The sequence below is a fragment of the Rhamphochromis sp. 'chilingali' genome (assembly GCF_963969265.1).
Source record: "Rhamphochromis sp. 'chilingali' genome assembly, chromosome: 21".
In the NCBI taxonomy this organism is placed as follows: Eukaryota; Metazoa; Chordata; class Actinopteri; order Cichliformes; family Cichlidae; genus Rhamphochromis; species Rhamphochromis sp. 'chilingali'.
In genome coordinates this window covers 9,590,792-9,608,457 of record NC_137949.1, presented here as the reverse complement: position 1 = coordinate 9,608,457, position 17,666 = coordinate 9,590,792, and the positions used below count along the sequence as shown (strand labels likewise).

The 17,666-nt window shown below is 48.7% G+C and overlaps 2 protein-coding genes across 4 annotated transcripts; one reads left to right on the top strand and one right to left on the bottom strand.

The window, feature by feature from the left end:
* Positions 1-1,017: 1,017 nt before the first annotated feature.
* fbxo34 (F-box protein 34) lies at positions 1,018-11,193 on the top strand. Of its 3 annotated transcripts, XM_080870307.1 has the most exons (4): positions 1,018-1,230; positions 3,963-4,164; positions 7,891-9,801; positions 11,053-11,193. In XM_080870307.1, the coding sequence occupies exon 3, from the start codon at positions 7,898-7,900 to the stop codon at positions 9,797-9,799; it is 1,902 nt and encodes a 633-aa protein (XP_080726433.1). In that variant the 5' UTR covers positions 1,018-1,230; positions 3,963-4,164; positions 7,891-7,897; the 3' UTR covers positions 9,800-9,801; positions 11,053-11,193. The 3 variants fall into 3 exon arrangements, with proteins under 3 accessions (XP_080726433.1, XP_080726434.1, XP_080726432.1); XM_080870306.1 differs by lacking the exon at positions 11,053-11,193 and having other exon boundaries at positions 1,019-1,230; positions 7,891-9,808; XM_080870308.1 differs by lacking the exons at positions 3,963-4,164; positions 11,053-11,193 and having other exon boundaries at positions 7,891-9,808.
* jmjd7 (jumonji domain containing 7) lies at positions 9,940-15,336 on the bottom strand. The gene is made up of 9 exons (XM_080870310.1): positions 15,115-15,336; positions 14,210-14,363; positions 13,882-14,020; positions 13,685-13,802; positions 12,880-12,936; positions 12,693-12,788; positions 12,539-12,615; positions 11,990-12,149; positions 9,940-11,860 (listed from the first exon to the last, which is right to left on the bottom strand). The coding sequence occupies exons 1-9, from the start codon at positions 15,161-15,163 to the stop codon at positions 11,772-11,774; spliced, it is 939 nt and encodes a 312-aa protein (XP_080726436.1). The 5' UTR covers positions 15,164-15,336; the 3' UTR covers positions 9,940-11,771.
* Positions 15,337-17,666: the final 2,330 nt, after the last annotated feature.

Sequence of the window (17,666 nt, the reverse complement as noted above, 5' to 3'; positions counted from 1 at the left end):
ATGGATGATGCACTGATTGGAAACCGCTTTTAATAATAATAAGGGATTGCATTTATATAGCGCTTTCGGGGCCCTCAAAGCAGGCGGTAGGTGAAGTGTCTTGTCCAAGGACACAACCAGCGAGACTGTCCGAGTCATGGCTCGAACCGGCAACCTTCAGGTTACAAGACGAACTGCAAACTCTTTGAGCCACGATTGCTCTCGTACCTGCAGCAATGACAATAAAGACATTCTGATTAAAAAATACTCCAGTAAAAGTTGAAGTACTGAAGCAACTTTTTCACTGAAGTAAAAGTGAAAAAGTACTGCTCTGAAGTATACTCAGCATAGGAAAGTAACAAGTAGCTCCTTGAAGGACAAGTCTACAGTTACAAAGGAAACTGAACCTCGTGCTGTATGAAACAAAATTAGTACATGAAAATGCAAATATTAATCCAATGTAATTCTGTATGAACTCAGTTTGAATCTGTTATGTAGGAACCCGCACTGACAGAGAATTAAAAAATAACGAGTTTCTGTTGTCAAGATTACACAGTGTGACTTCCCTCCACACCTAAACAGACTGTGCACAGTGGACTGTGGAGTCAGTGGGTGGGGAACCCGAAGATCAGTGTAATGATTCCGTGTGGGGAAAACAATCAAACTAACGATCATTTCTACTGAGAGCTGCAGAGGATTGTGTTGGTGTGCAGGCTGTGATCAGCTGACCTGCTGTCTCTGTGGATGTACACCTTTAGTCTTTTGGGTTATTTCGGGTGAACTCCGTGGCTTTTCAGTCTCAACACGTAAAGTGTAAAGTCCGTTCTTGTGAGGTGCTTAGCACAGACCTGGAACCCTGCTCGGATTCAAACCCGGGACCTTCTTGCCTTCGTGCCGTTGAGCCATCATCGTCCATACTGATGAAGCGTGTCGGCCCTCTGGGTGTCGCTAAAACCGAACCTACATGTTGTTGATGCTCAGGCTAGGACTGCTACGTCATTACGCACAGCCGCAGGTTGACGTGCGCGTGCTCGATCGGGAGCTTTACTATGTAGTTAGGTGAGGAGCGCGCACCTCCGTGCTGCGTTTAAGCGTTAAACAGTTTAAAAGTGGGTCCACGCACCGGCGAAGCGAAGGCACCGACAGCAGCTGGGCTACGGACAGTCAGGACACCCCGGACCGGAGGACTGCACCGTCTGCGGTCGCTGCCAGCGGAGCTCCCCAGTGGACGGACTCAGCTTCCTCCTTCAGGTCAGTGCGACCCGCGGCCTCTCCTCTCCGAGAGTCCGCGGCTCGGGGCCGCTGCTGGGTGTCGGTGTGGGGGTGGAAACGATCCGATCTCCACCCGCAGCGTCTCCTCAAACTTCCTCCGTGTCCTCTGGAGTATCGACGTGCCGCTCCGTCCTCCTCTGCTCCCCGCTAGTTAGCTGCAGACGCTAGCTAGTTAGCCAGGTGTTTAATGAGAGCGAGCGGCTGCAGCTAGTAGCATGCTAACTAGCGCTGCGGCAGCGAAGTTTGTTTTCGTGTAGCTCGGTTGTTTGTTTGTAAACAGCGCACTTGTGCAGGACACTTTGTTTACCGAGTGTGGCTGCGGGTGTGGCGGAGCTCCAAGCCGCTCCCAGCTGGGTTACCGATTAATGTTCGCCGTTAGCAGGGCGGAGGCCCAGGAGGGTGGGAAGTTTACAGGCTGTTAGCTGCTAGCTGTTAGCCTCGGAGTGCAGACTCAGCAGCTGGCGGTCGGTTTGGCCCGAGTCTGCCCCGGTCTGATCTGAGACTGAGCTCCCACAGGGTCTAATGTCCTCATGATGATTATAAAATCACTTTAGAAACACACATTCCTCTAAACTCTGTCACACCCTGAGATGAGTCAGAGCCCACAAACACTCTGTGTGTGTGTGTGTGTGTGTGTGTGTGTGTGGACGTTATCAGCTGGTGTCTCTGTCTTCAGCCCGTGGAGATCACAGCATGTGAGTGAACACAGTTTTTGTGATACTCGCTCCTCTTCAGGATCCTCGGGGTCTTCACAGGACTTTGAGCCTCTGCTGGAGAAGCCATCAGGACCTTGTTCCTCAGCAGCTCCCTCCTCTGCTTGTGTTAAACCTGACCACTCATATAACCTGTTAATGTGGTGCTTTCTTGGCTGTAAATGGACTTTAGTCTCAGGGGTTTCCTGGTTAAGTAAATAGAAGAATCAGTGGCCTGAAACACAGACCTCTGTCATTTGTACAGAATGTTTTAGGCTCCTGATCAGTGACTCAGCACTAAAGATGCTAATGATTAATCACTGATCTAAAGAAGCTTTTAATTTGAAGGCTCAGGACACTGCAGAGTTACAGATCTTCAGTGTGACACAATTTATTTGGATTCTAATCAACTTTTTGTGGAGATGTCATACAGATTATTATCATGAATGTTACAAATGTAAATGAGGTCACGTGCTTGAGTGCTCCTGCTCACCCTGAAGGGAACAGGCGTCGGACAGGCTGGGACACAGTTAGAACGCCACTCGGTGGACGGCAGCATGTCTTAGAGATGAAACCATAGGCAGATGTTGGTGTTTGTTTATCTTTACTTTCGCCCGTGTCAGATCAGACCTGACGGCCTCAGGCTGCTGGATCAGTGTTCCATCAGGGGAAGGTGGAATATAAAAACTTCAGTATCATCGTAAAATCCCCAAACAATCAATAATCTCCTGTTAACACAGTAAATAATGAGGCCTGCAGTGCTCCAGCATAAGCTCGCTGTCTGTTCTTTAATCAGAGTCAGCATCTGGCTCATTAGCATTAACAAAGCTTTGAAATGATCCCTGTTTAGACTGACTCGGCTTGTGTATTGATCCTGATCAGGATGTCTCTGACTGGTTCACGTCAAACAAAAGAGAAGGAAGCTGCAGATCCAGCAGCAGGAGGTGGTTTCAGGAGAGGGAGGAGGGAAATGCCTCCACTCCATCCCCCGCTCGGGCTCCTCGGTGTGTGTGTGGTTAATCAATCAGCTGATCGGTAATCATTTCTTATCATAATCTTTGACGCTTGAAGGAACAGAGTCAAGAAAGAAAAAGAACAAAGTGTACTTTATTAATCCCCGTGGGGAAATTCCTCTCTGCATTTAGCCCATTCACTCAGTGAAGCAGTGGGCAGCCATTGGGCGCCCGGGGAGCAGTGTGTAGAGATGGTACCTCGCTCAGGGATGCCTCAGGGTAGCTCTTCAGGGGAATCAAACCCCCCACCTTCCGATCATGGGCCCCCCACTCTACCTACTGAGCTATCCCTGCCGTCCTTTTTTTACGTGTTGAGCAGAAAGGGGTGAAAACGTGAGGCTACAGGACACCTGCAGTCCTGTCACACCTGTGCAGGTGAGCAGGTCCATGTCATTCAGGTTTCTCCTGAACTCTTCCTGTTGTGGGAGCAGGAAGCACCTGCAGATCGTCTCAGCTGGGAGACGTGGCGGGAATTAATCACCTATGAAGCTGTGAGGAGAAACGGCTGGTCACTAAACTGTCAGCTTTTATTTTGAAATATTTACAGTTTCCTGCTTCAACAGCACAAACGCACACCAGTGCGCACTCTTGTGTTTGTGCGCCTGTGTGTGTACTGAACACACTGTGACCGGCTCCTTATATAGACAGAGAGGACAGAGCTGGCAGCTGATTGGCTGTCAGGTATCATGAGCTGGTGTCTCACTATAGACGCAAGCTGCAGGTTTGTCTGATGAACGGTGAGCTTTTCCTGCAGGCTGTGAGCTCGCTGCTGCTCCGCGTGTCGTAAACTGACTTCTGGCCCTGCTGGTTCACTCCCAGTCCTCCCAGTCTGAGTCTGCATGTCTGATCCAGCTGTTGTAGAACATGTTTTCATTTCATTTTGAAGATATTGATGATTATGAAGCTGCTTACGGTGTGAGGATTATACACCTGGGCCGTGACCTCAGGTGTGTGTGTGTGTGTGTGAGTCACTGATGTGTTGGTGTGTGCTTGTTTTTTCCTGCAGGGTGTGTGTGTGTGTGCGGTCACATCCTGACTCCTTTGGAGACCTTGGCGCAGGAGAAACAGCGCCTGGTTTAGCTTCCTGTGTGGGAGGAGTCAAGGCGAACGTCTGAGAAATGTGAAGCTGAAGGATCAGCGGAGCTGTCACTCAAACCAGTACCACGCCCCCCAGCACCACCACCGGCCAATCAGCACACAGAGTGGAGGTAAACACAGTTAGCATTGTGTAAAAGTGACGCAGAGAAACACATGAATACAACTCCCAAGATGCTGTGCGACAGATCAGAGCTCCGGGTTCTGATTCTGGATCAGTTTGTTCACATCACCACCTCGGCAGCCATCTTGAAACACCACTGGGCGGCTGTTTTGAATCTAAAGAGCTGACCAGGACATGAATACCTCAGAAACGCTGCTGATGACACAGCTGTGCCTCATCCCTCGCTGCATGCGTGTGACCTCTGACCTCCGTGTGCTCCCAGTGTGTTTTATACCTGGCTCTGATTGGCCGCCCTGCTGCGGTTTGTGTAATCCTAATTGTTCTCAGGCGCAGTGCCGACGGCCTGGAAACCAAACTCCTCTCACTCAGAAACCTTAGCTCGTCTCGCTGTGGATCCGCATCTGATTGGATGAGAGCCGACTTCACTGCTACTGTGTTCAAACGGGCTTTTTGTTTCTGAGCACGGTTGTGTAACTGTGATGTGTTCGTACAAACACACCTTTTTCACGGGTTACATCATCACTGAGGTCATCCTGCAAACCCAGAGCTCTGAGTGCGTCCTGCCTCTGTAAGCTTCACAAGGTTGTATAAGCTCTGTGCACGCGGGACACTTCACACGGAGCTGTCTGCACGGCCCGGCTGGTATTTGCAGGGTTTATCCAAGCCAACTTTATTCATAATGGGCTTTAAAACAGCTTTTATCTGCTGGGAAAGCTGTTCTTACGGCGATGCTGCTGCTGCAGTATTAAAATCCTGCTTTAAATTCATGAATGCGGGCGTTGTCTCGTCACCTGTGCGGGTTCAGTTCAGAGATGAGTCCAGCTGAGGGGTTCAGACATGTCCTACTGGGAGGACGCGTTGGACACATAATGTCTCTCAGCTGGTCTGGGAACACCTCGGTGTTCCCTCAGCTGAGCCCGAGGAAGACTATGTTCTCCCAGAAAGAACCTGACACGGCCGTCGGGGAGCAGGAAGGTCCTCCTTCACTCACAGCTGTAAACCTGATGGCGCTCCTTTAATCTGTCTAGTCTCACCAAGGTTATTATCGTTAACGAAAACTAGAAGTGAAAAAACATTTTCGTTAACGGAAATAAAAACAAAAAAAGGAAAACTAACTAAAATGAACTGAATTTATAGCAAAAATGTGTTTAGTTTTCATTGATGTGTGCGTGTCCTACAATAGTCAAGGGTGAAAATGAAGTTTAGTTTCCAGTGTTTCTGTGTTGCTGCTCTGTCCACGTGCAGAATCGTGTCAGGAAAAGTCAGGAGAAAGCGCCAGAGTCCAATTTGGGATTACTTTGAGTATGACTGTGTTTTGGATAAAGCAAGTGTCTTGTAGTGGAAAGAGACAAATTATGAGGGACATTTCTAAAGGGAAAAATCCCACAAACCTTAAAGTGCACTTGAAAAGCTCACACAAGAAGGCTAACCTAGCTTACCTTGAGAAGGTAAGGGAGCACACTCAACCCTCATCCCCAGAAAACAGAAGCTAACCCCAGGCAAGGCAGCGTGATGCATCCCGAGACAACAGGACGGGGATATCTACATAACTATGTGAGTCAATTGCCTTCAAAAAGTTTATCAATTCACTTGAACCAAAATTACGAACACGCGGTGGTGCAAGAGTTAATAGTCTCATTGGGGCCAAGATATACATTTTATAGTTGCCTGGTATCAATGGTTGTTCATCTGCATTTATTTATTTATTTATTTATTTATTTATTTATTTATTTATTTAAAGAACCCATAGGTGGGAATGTGAGTTGTCTGTCTCTGCGTGTTAGCCCTGCGACAGACAGGCGACCTGTGCAGGGTATGGTAGCTGGAATAGCAACATACCCAAGGATAAGCAGAAGAGAATGACTGATATGATGAAACTGCGATTTTGTTACACTTAATTATTGCAAACAACTAAAACTATAACTGAAACTAATCAAAACTAAACTGAAATTAAGGATTTTCAAAAAATAAAAACTAAACTAAACTAGCAAACAATTGGTAAAAACTAATTAAAACTGATATAAAATTGAAAATCTGAAGTCAAAACTAAATCAAAATAAAAACTAATTAAAATTGCAAAACTATTAAAACTATTAAAACCCTGTGTCTCACCCGTGTGTCTCACGGCTGAGACGCAGGCGTGACAGGGAACTCTGCCGGTCATGTGACTGTTGGCCAGGTGACATGGCTTCACTGAAAACAAGTAATGATCAGCGCCGGGTGAGATTGACTTTATTTATCACGAATGTTCAATAAACACAAAAAATGAAATGAACAGAATAAAATCACTGAAAAAGAAAAAAATCCTCATTAAATTAACTTTAAAATTTAATTAATTAATTTTTAATTTCTTTTTGATATTTGGGCTCATTGGGACCCGATAAATGTAAAAACAAAGAATTACAAGGTTTGTTTGTTTTTTGTTTTTTTTAACCTGATTTTTGTTTCTAAGAAAAATCAGAGGCACATATGAGGATATTCGTTTAAAATGTTGATAGAACAGTGGCAGTATAATGTCCTTGTAAGTGGATATCAGGCCCTTGTAGAGCAAAATTGAGTATTTTAGTCTAAATAACCCAAAATGTGATGTCCACATATGTGGACGCAGGTCCTAGGAGGTTAAAAAAAAAAAGTCCCTGTGAAGTAAAATGACTCATTAAACACATTCAGACAAAATTAGAGTCAAAGTTTCTCACTCTGTCTGTGTCTGAGCGCACAGATCGTTTTGTCCTCTCCAATCAATAACCGATCATTAACATAATCAGTGTCCTGAACACGTCACACACATGCGAGTCCATGCGACTGATAGCCGAGAGCATGAAGCTGTCGTGGTTTCCTCCACATCTGTGCGGGCGTGTCTGCGGGCTCGGGCCCAGCCGAGCGCTGAGGTAATGCTGCTGCACCGAGCCTTCGTCATGATGGCATCCACCACCCAAAACGTTAAAAACATGCGTTTCTGCACATGCTCGGTACATGTGGTCAAGAAACATGAGGAGGGCAAGTGAAGAACGAAGAACAAACAAATCCAAATTATCCGGTTTAAACCTGCAGTTCCTGTGACGCCCACAGTGAGGCAGTGTGCACATCAAAGGGAGCTGAACATGTGTGTTTTTGGTCTCTGCAACTGACTCCCCCCCCCCCCCCCCCCCCCTTTTCATATCAGCTGTCCCCCACCACCAAACATAAGCAACAAGCTTTTCTTATTCGCTTGAAGGAGGAGAGTTACAGCAGCCCCCGGTGGACGCGAGAGGAGCTGCAGTCTGTCAGGGTGCTGACCATAAACACACATGAGTTTGTTCATTACTGAGGCAAAAAGGTGCCGCCTTCACCTGAGTAACAGGAAGTCCATGGGCCTCCTCCACATCCCAGTTTTACGAGCAGAGGTAAAGTGTTCCAGTAAAACCAGTGTGGCCCTCCCTCGGACTAATAAGGCGTTCTTCATGAGGAGGAGAGGAAGCCTGACCTCAGATCAGCTCTGACGTGATCTCGTGTTGAAATGTTTACACCACGATCGGGTGATGAAATATCTCAGAATCACCTCGGAGAGAGTCTGACCTGCTCTGATCTGAGACGCACCCACAGGAAACACCTCTATCTGACTTTTATTTTGAAAATCTGAATGCCAAACATGTCGATAATTTCCTGGGGTCTTTTATTTTGATAAGTCAATATCTCGGTTGGGTTTTAATCATGTGACCTCTCTGTCTCCCCACAGGACCTTCATGCACCTGAAGTCTTACCCGAAGCTCGTGCGTTCAGAGCTGCGTCTCGATGCGTCCGGCGTTCAGACGGGGACGCAGCGGAGCAGTCTGTTTGTGAGCCAGCAGGGGGGGCTGCTCAGGACATACACTGGTAACCATGGCAGCAGCAGCCGCTTCCCATTCAGTGTAATCTCCGCCAACACGCTGCGATGCCCAGCAAACGCCATCACAAGCAGCATGACGTCGCTCTGCCTCAAGACGCAGTCCGGCACCACCCTGCAGCACTTCCCACTGCTGCCGCCAGGCTGCGAGAACAACACGCCCAAACTGTTCCAGACTGCCGCTGAGGATGCCGACACGCCGCTGGATGTCTGGACCGTCATCAAACCCGGACACGTCCGCGAGAAGATCGCCATCTTTGTTTCAGAGAGGGGACGAGAAGATAGTGCCGGAGGTGGCGAGTGTGCTGCGAACAGCAGGGACAGGGCGCCGGCACCATGCACTAACTACAGCGTTGGGACGGGGCTGTCACGAGCCGTGAAGGCAAAGGGCAGCTGGGATGAAAACTGTACCGCCAAACGGCGCCGCCGGTCCGGAAACACCCAAAACCTTCAGCAAGACCAGAGTGCTTGTGACCTCAGACCTGCTCCGCAGCGCCCGAACTCCGGTCAGCAGTGTGGTGGCGAACTGGGAACAGCAGAGGAGGCGGACCTGAAAGTGTCAGTGGTGGACATGGTGGCGTTTCTGGAGCAGAGAGTAAGTGAGCAGCAGCTGGACTCCAAACCTGTGCTCGCTCTCCAGAGGAGCTGCACCACTATCATGCTCTCCAGAGCCCCGCCCACCAAGCTCAGGGACGGCTCGGAGCACAGGGGGGAGGAGCCAGAAAGCATCAGAGTGTCAGATATGGTGGCGAGACTAGAGTCTAAATGTCTTAGGCGGCGGGCAGAGGGCAACCTGTCACGTAGCAACAGCCTGCGGAGGACAGCGGGGCGTGTGCTGCTCGCCGCTGCCACAGGTCACAGCTCCACCCCCAGCCATCCTGCGTCACCATCATCACCTGCAGCTCAGTGTCTGAGCAGGGAACCAGTCGGCTGTCTTCCGGCCTCAGCTTTGACCACGCCCCTTTCAGGTGAGCTGGTCAAGTCGGAGGAGGCTGCAGGTGTGGAGAGGGAGCGCACTGTAACAGAGACTCACCTTAAGGCCCCGCCCTCTGAGGAGGAGGAGCCTGTGCCTGGCTTATTGTTTTTGTCTCCAACACCTGAGAAATGCGAAGACTCCACCCCCTCCCCCACACACTCGGCACACCACCCCCCATGCCACAGAGCCACCTATGTGCTTCAACCTTTTAAGCCCTCCCCCTGCAGTACTGACAGCCAATCAGAGAAGACTAGGAGGAGAGGAACTGAGGATGCTGGCGTAGTTAGCAACCCTGCCTCGGCGCCTCTGGTGTGGCGTGCGTCGGCGTCGCAGGACTTCCTTGAGAAGCGTCAGCGGCTGCAGCAGCTGCTGGAGCCGCAGCCGTACCTGACAGCGCTGCCGCACCACCTGCTCGTCAAGATCTTCCTACTGCTGCCGACGCAGAGCCTTGCCGCGCTCAAGTGCGCCTGCAGTTACTTCAAGTTCATCATCGAGAACTACGGCGTGCGGCCCGCTGACTCGCTGTGGGTGTCAGACCCCCGTTACCGTGACGATACCTGCAAGCAGTGCAAGAAGCGTTACGGGCGCGGCGATGTGTCGCTGTGCCGCTGGCACAACAAGCCGTACTGCCAGGCGTTGCCGTATGGCCCAGGGTACTGGATGTGCTGCCATGGCGCCCGCAGGGACACGCCTGGCTGCAATGTGGGTCTCCATGACAACCGCTGGGTCCCGGCGTTCCACAGCATTAATGTGCCCATCTACCGCAGGAGTAACCATGACGACTGATTGTGAGTGTGTGCCGGGCAGAGGCTGTTTGTGCTCTTTGTGTGTGATGTCAGCAGCGTCCAATCAGAACGCTTTCACGCAGGATACCACGCCCACAAATCAAAAAGCCATGGAACTTTAAGCTGGATGATGTTTAGGTTAAAGATCGGTGCTCCGGCAGACGTAGTGACTGATTCTGATTATTGATTGCTGATCGATTAGATGTTTGAGCATCTCCCTGCGTCTGACGGAGCGCTGGCCTTGCGGCGCCGCCTGCTGCTCACCCCTCCCCCCCACAGCCTGATCTGCAGATCGATATCACTCACTGATCAGTGATCAGGTTTGGAGGAGGAGTCTCAGCCAGGACTCTTCCTCACTGGCTGGTTCCTGATCATCGTATTGATGAGGCTGAGTTATCGATAATATTTATTCAAATTCAGCCTTTATTCATTTATTTTTACAAACAGGAGCCGTACCTCCAAAATAATGCAAAATAATAACAAAAACAATTTGCATCTCAGAGGGATTGATTGGTCAAAAGGCCTGAAATCCTGAACTTTATTGATCACGATCACCAACAGAAAAAAAACGTCCTAACCGTGGGTTTCCTTCAACTTTTAATTTGAAAACAGAAGCTAAGTAGACTGCTTCATGTTTTTGCAGAGATGTATGACCCGATAATTAGATTTTTTTTTTTTTTTTTTTTTTTTTTTTTTACACAGGAAGGGGTGGGTCTAACTGGTTAGCAACAGCTGAACTTTCAAAATAAGGGCACACAGAGTTATCTGATAGCAGCATCAAAGCGATGAAAAGTAAAAATATGACTCAGCAGCTGTCCGTCTGAGCAGCGTCTGGTGGGAGCAGAGCAGGTGGTCATCACGCGTCTCGCCCCCTTGTCCCGTTTCCTGTTGTCAGAAACTTATAAATATATATTTCTTAAAACAGATGAAACTTTATTAGTCGGACGTCTGTAACCATGACGGAAATCCACCCGACACCTCCACGTCTGCACCAATCAGGATGGCTAAACTTTTCTTCCACCTCCCTCCCTCAGGGGCGGAGCCTAAAACAGCTGCATGGTCAATGTTCCCTCTGAGGTCATGCGCCAGTTTTTAAAGAAACTTTGTTTTATCACAGTAGAAGTTTATTGATCATCATTATGTCATGTCTGATTGATTGGCCCAGCTGATCAATCAGCTGTTCAGGAATAATTGTGGGCGGGTCCTTGTTTTGACTTGTTTAAAATAAAATTTGGCTTCCTGAACTTTCTGCAGGTTTATCTGACCCTCTTACTGATCGATCAGCTGATTGGCTTATTGATTAAGCTTCATCTTTTTGATTCTGAGATGCAGAGGTTCCTGATGATCACCTGACTGATGGAGGCTGAGAGATGGGTGAGTGGGTGGAGCTTCAGGGGTCGACGACCTCTCTGTGCACCTTGTTTGTTTACATTTGAGTGTTTGTTTCCTGTGCGATCAGCTGATTGATAATCATTGATGAATCGAGGCCTTGAGCGTGGAGTCGGTGATTGAGAGTTTTAGAGTGTGTCGTTTGTCTGCTCCGTTTTTCTGTGCTTTAATAAAGAGCTTTTTTCATTGTTTCCTGTCTGTGTCGGTCCTTCCTTCGTTAACTTCTCGACCTCCGCAGGCAGCGGCCGTTCAGGGAAAGAAACTGTCAGTAATTCAAATGTTAAATTCACAAAGAGAAAGTTTGACTTTTATTTTTATTGATCCGCAGCTCGTTCAAAGGCACTAACAGGAAGTGGAATCAATCCACGCCAGGTGAACGTTATTGATGAAGTTTTCAGTGACAGAACAATAAATTTTATTCTCAAAGTGAATAAAGAATCGTGGGAAACCATGGCTGGGCTGCTGATGACGACTCCAACGATGAAGGAGAGGAGCTTTAGTCAAATGTATTTTCTGACCAACTTTGACCTGCAAACACCACAGAAACAAAACTTCATTGGCCATGTGGCACTGTCGCTGTGATGTCACGTGGACCTTGTGACCTCACACAGAGCCTCCAGCAGTTGAAAGTAGTTGTACTTGATGTCGTAGTCCATGTCGTACCAGAAGTTCACTGCAGACAAAACGGGAGCGGATGTGTTTAGTGTGAAGGCCTCACTGAGATTATCTGATCGATTATCTGCTCGTGTCTGTCCATTATTGATCAAAGTAAAGTTAAACACAGCGTGGTACGTTCAGGTACCTGCGATGCAGCCGTGTGACTGCTGTACGTGGTGGAACCACAGCGACGGCAAGTACAGCATCTCTCCGGCCTTCACGCTGCAGTGGAGCGGCCGCGCCCGGCGGTACTGCGGGAACCGCTCCAGGTCCGGGTTCAGTGGGTCCAGAGGGATCCATGGGACCTGGGAGGGGGAGTCATGGAGGTGTGTGGTTTGAAATGAGGTGCTGAGACTTAGGCTGCGTCCACACTAGCCCGGATAGATTTGAAAACGTGATTTTCGTCTGAAAACGTTCCGCGCCCACACTTTCAGTTGTTTTCACAGGGTTGTGAAAACACTTACGTTCCAGTCCTGCACAAAACTGAGTGAGAATTAAAGGAACTGAAGAAAAGCTATGCAGCATGTACAAAGTGATTTTAGAAAGTCTGCGTTGTGTCCAACTACAACGGGACAGCTCTGTCGTGTTTTCAAAATGCTGCGTCTCAGTGAGGCCAAGACTGAGAGAAAACGTTGCGTTTTCAAACGAAGACGCATTAGTGTGGACGTAGCCTTACAAGAAAACCTGAACGCACCATCTCTGAGTCGCTCTGATCGATGACCTCGAACTCGCCGTCATCTCTCTGATGGTAAACGGCTGGTTGGAACAAACCTGCGGAGATAGTTACCATGGTTACCACAGGTGGATGGTTATTGCTGTAGAGAAGACTTGGTGGTTGCCATGGTTACCATAGGGGATGAAAGGGCGGTCTGTGGGCGGCATCAAAACAAAGTGTTTCTCTCCAGAGACGACGCAGTAAAGATTCTCGTAGTGATCTTTGTGCACTGAAACACAGAAACACGCATCAGCATCACCACGCCGCAACTCGCATGCGAGTGAGTGAGTGAGAGAGTGAGATCAAGGCGTGGGTCTCACTGGAGGTGATGGCGTTCGCCTCTCCGAGCCAAAAGTTCACAGCGTCCGGCAGCTTTCCTGAAAGGAGAAAACAGTAGGATAACAGTCAGATCAGCTGGTGGTCAAACTGGGGTGGGTCCCCCTCTGGGTCACACAGTTACTGCGGCAGGGACGACAGGAGGAGAAACATGGAGGGCAGTGTGTTATTCAAAAGCGGGGAGGGGGGTCCTTCCCTACCATGATGATTTATTTTCCTCTTTAATCAAAACAGAAGCTGCTGGATCTGCTCCGCTGAGCTTTTTGATTTAATAATTGATTTTAATTTCATTCAATAATTATTGTTATATCATAATAATTCAATTTCTTAGTGAAGGTTACAAATGATCGTCTTATGGCCTCTGACAGTGGACTCATCTCTGTGCTTGTCCTGCTAGACCTCAGTGCAGCGTTCGATACTGTCGACCATAATATCCCATTAGAGCGATTAGAACATGCTGTAGGTATTACAGGTACTGTGCTGCAGTGGTTTGTATCATATCTATCTAATAGACTCCAGTTTGTGCATGTAAATGGAGAGTCCTCTTCACACACTGAGGTTAATTATGGAGTTCGGCTGGACCTGTTTTCTCCGCAAAGGTGGAGATGGAGAGACCAGTTGACAGGAAACGCACTGAAACTGCTTCCTGTGAAGATCACCGTCATCACGCACACATCATTTTCACAGACTGGATTGTGATGCTCTCGACTTCCTGCGATGTTTGTGGATTCTGCAAATCTGTGAGAGACACTCTGATTGGTCAACATCGCAGACAGACTAACAGCTCACCAAGTGCCGTGCTCATCCAGGCAATGTGCGGCTGTACGTCAGCAGTGAGCTCGGGCAGCTCCTGCAGCAGGTTGGAGCACTGCTTCTGGACATAGAAGACTCCGCCCCCTTTGTCCACCTGCACATTCAATCAAGACAACTTTATTAGTAAGGTGGCATTCATGCAGGGCCATTCGGACAGCAGCGTGCAGTCTCACCTTCCCCTCGATGATGTCAAGAACAGAGGAGAAGCTCATCTGTCTCTCTTCAGGCATCACAAATCGATCTCCATTTACCGCGTCGGCGTAGCCATTTGGAGTCACTGCCACGCTTATGACCTTTGACCCCACCTTCTCCCTGCAGAGAAAAAAAACAATCATGTGACATCTACACCTGACGAGGACAGCTGAGCGCCTTCGAGCCTGAAAATGATGATGCACGAGCTCCACAGAATATCTCTCTCTTATCTGGATGAACTAATCCTGACTTCATTTATTAGGAGCTGACCTGTTACCATAGTGACAAGGGTGGGTGGGGCTTGCTTACCTCAGATAGTCAGGGCTCCACTTGGCCAGGGCTGGCCAGTGGCTGAAGGCGTTGCGGATGATGCAGGGCTTGTTTGGAGCGATCCAGTCACGGTGGAACTGCAGCGGCTCAGGTGGCCCGTCCAGGTAGGGCACCGATTGGTTCAGGTACAGATCTGAAAAGTAATCAGTGATCAGCAATGCTGATTGATAAGCAAACACCTGAGATACATGGGTGGGTGGGGCACTGATGTCAGCATTGGTCATTCATATTATAATCACGTGAGCTTATTTCCTGTTTGCTCGGTAAAACTACATGATCACACCTCTAATGACAGTCTGGAGAACTCTAAAGCCCCGCCCACACTCGACGTGGTTGGTCATGATATTCCAGGTTCACAAGCTGACACAGACCAGTAAGGACAGCAAGGGTCACCACAGCGACATTTAAGCTGAAACCATGGAAACGAATGAAAAACACATCTTACCCACTCACTCAGCAAAGTCTGCCCTGCAAAAGGAGGCCCCACCTCAGCCCCTGCCCTCCATTTTTAATCATCCAGACTTCTTTCGCTGACCTCTGCACAGCCTCTCAGCAGTGGAAGGATCTGCATGTTGTCAGGTGTGTTTAAGAGACCAACGGCATCACGTGACAGGAAGCAGACGGCCAGGTTAGTTATTAATCTGCTGATGGGTGGGTCTGGATATACAGTCTGTAGTTTTATGACCCCTCCCCTCACAGCAGGGCAGGTGTGTCACATGTGTAATTCAACCAAACAGGTAAACATCAAACATTCAGCCCGATAACGAGCATGCGCTGTGAGCCGCTCTGAGTCGGATCTACTTTCTGTGGCAAAAGAAATAGTCCCAGAGCCGAAGCTGTCACCTATCTGTGATCAATGCTCGGATCGGTGCTGTGAGCCTCACCGTGAGCCTCCTGTGAACACTCGGCCAGTCGATTCCTCACTGCTTCCATCCTGCAGCTGACTGATTAAACCATCAGTTGATCGATGATCAACTCCTCCCCTCAGCAGCGACAATAACTGTATCGATACGTTTATCATCAATACTGCCGATCGCTTCTTTCCAAGCAGCGTGCTGCCATGCTGATTTGTTTACTTCCGGTGAGCATGCGCAGAGATTGAGGGTTCCTGCGCTGTTTGATGTGAGAGCAGGATTCCCCCTGCTGGCGGGAGGAGGGACTGCAGCAGCACATAAGCAGTTATTGATCCAGAGCGCCGATAAATCCGCTGATCATGATCCAGATAATAATCAGGCATAAAATATTCAGTCCCAGCTGCTGCTCCGTGGCTCAGGCTGAGGCTCGCTGCCTGAGACACTTTATTGTCAGGTGGGAGCAGTAGCGGTTTCTCTTATGGGCCACATGGGCATTTGCCCAGGGCGGCATCACGGGCATCGGCCAAAAAAAGTTGCTCGTACTGATGCTGCCCCGACGTCATGCCAGCGAATTTTGGGAATGGCACCCATCGGTGTTCTTACGGCCTTTTGCTGGGAGTAAGGGCGCCCTCCGGTTGCGAGGAGCGCCCGCTGCAGGGAGGAGAGGGCGAGGCGGCGGGGGGTTCTCTGGGTGGCTGGAGCAGCGCCTAATAACCAACTCGCAAAATAAGTATGTACAATTTTATTTATATAGCACCTTTCAAGATAAAAATCACAAAGTGCTTCACAGAAGCTAAAACATAAAAATCAACCAAAAGCAAGTTTAAAAAGATGAGTTTTTAGCTGTTTTTTAAAAGCGACCACTGAGTCCACAGATCTCAGGCTCAAAGGGAGACAGTTCCACAGTCTGGGGGCCACAGTCACAAAAGTCGCCTTTTGTTTTCAGCCTTGTGTGTTTTCAGCCAGCAAGCCCTAGTCACATGACCTCAGGGACCTGCTGGGAATGTATGGATGTAAAAGTTCACTTATATATGTTGGTGCTTGTCCATGCAGAGCCCTGAAAGTCAAGGTCAAAACCTTAAAGTGGATTCTGAATTTAACGGGGAGCCAGTGCAGCTGGATCAGCAGGGGTGTGACATGGGAGGACTTGGAGGACTTGGTCAGAAGCTTTGCAGCAGCGTTCTGAACGACTTGCAGACGCTCCAAAGAGGCTTTACATAAACAAGTAAACAAAGAATTAGAATAATCCGGACGAGATGAAACAAATGCATGAATGACAACTTCCAATTCGGAGCACGATACAATATGACTCAGCTTAGCAATGTTTCTCAAGTGATAAATACAGGAGCGAACCAGAGATTTTACATGAGCGTCCAAAGTCAGAGCTGAGTCAATGGTAACACCAAGGCTCCTGATAGAAGGTTTAGCAACCAACACCATCATTAAGTTTGCAGATGACACCACGGTGATTGGCCTCATCAGTGACAACGATGAGGCCGCCTACAGGGAGGAGGTGGATCGTCTGGCTGAGTGGTGCGACACAAACAACCTGCTGCTTAACACCGAGAAGACCAAGGAGCTCATCGTGGACTACAGGAGAAATGCTGACCCACATCCACCCATCCACATTAAGGGGACCGCTGTGGAGCGTGTGAGCAGCTTCAAGTTCCTGGGAGTCCACATCTCCGAGGATCTCATCTGGACGACCAACTGCTCCAAGCTGGTCAAGAAGGCTCACCAGCGCCTCTTCTTCTTGAGGACTTTGAGGAAGAACCACCTGTCCTCAGACATCCTGGTGAACTTCTATCGCTGCACCATCGAGAGCATCCTGACCAACTGTATAACAGTCTGGTACGGGAACTGCTCTGCCTCGGACCGGAAGGCGTTGCAGAGGGTCGTGATAACTGCCCAGCGCATCGCCGGAGCACCACTTCCTGCCATAAAAGACATCTACAGGAAGCGGTGTCTGAAAAGGGCTGGGAAAATCATCAAAGACCCCAGTCACCCATCACATGGACTCTTCACCCTCCTGCCCTCTGGGAGGCGCTACAGGAGCCTCCGGACTAAGACCACCAGGTACCGGAACAGCTTCTTCCCCACAGCTGTCAGACTCCTGAACTCTGCCTCCTGACATCTGACCCACGTTAACACATGGACTGAACACACACACACCCACAATGGACAACTGTACCCTCAAACACACAATAATAACATGGACTGAACCACCACTCACAACCACTAGCACTTTATATAGCCTCTGTAGAAACTATCTACACCCTCACTTATCTTAACTGCACTACTGTATAGCTCTGTGTAAATAATCATTCTGTACATTCGATAATCTTTAATCCTACAACTGTTTACAACTTGCATAGTTCCCATTTCTGTATAACTGTATATCTCAGATTTCTGCAAAGTTATTTATTTCATATTCTGTATAGTTTTTCATATTTATATCCTGTTCATAGCCTGTACATAGCTTGTACTCACTACAGCCTGTACATACTTATAGTTATAGAATATTCACAACATACTTCATACCGTGTACATTATAACATACCATAATAGACCCATTTCTGTAA

Coding starts and splice junctions, on each gene's coding strand:
- jmjd7 (XM_080870310.1), bottom strand. CDS start 15,163: ATGGAAGCAGTGAGGAATCGACTGGCCGAGTGTTCACAGGAGGCTCAC. Junction 14,364..15,114: donor GTGTTCACAGGAGGCTCACG/GTGAGGCTCACA, acceptor ATTACTTTTCAG/ATCTGTACCTGAACCAATCG. Junction 13,803..13,881: donor TTGACATCATCGAGGGGAAG/GTGAGACTGCAC, acceptor TTGAATGTGCAG/GTGGACAAAGGGGGCGGAGT.
- fbxo34 (XM_080870307.1), top strand. CDS start 7,898: ATGCACCTGAAGTCTTACCCGAAGCTCGTGCGTTCAGAGCTGCGTCTC.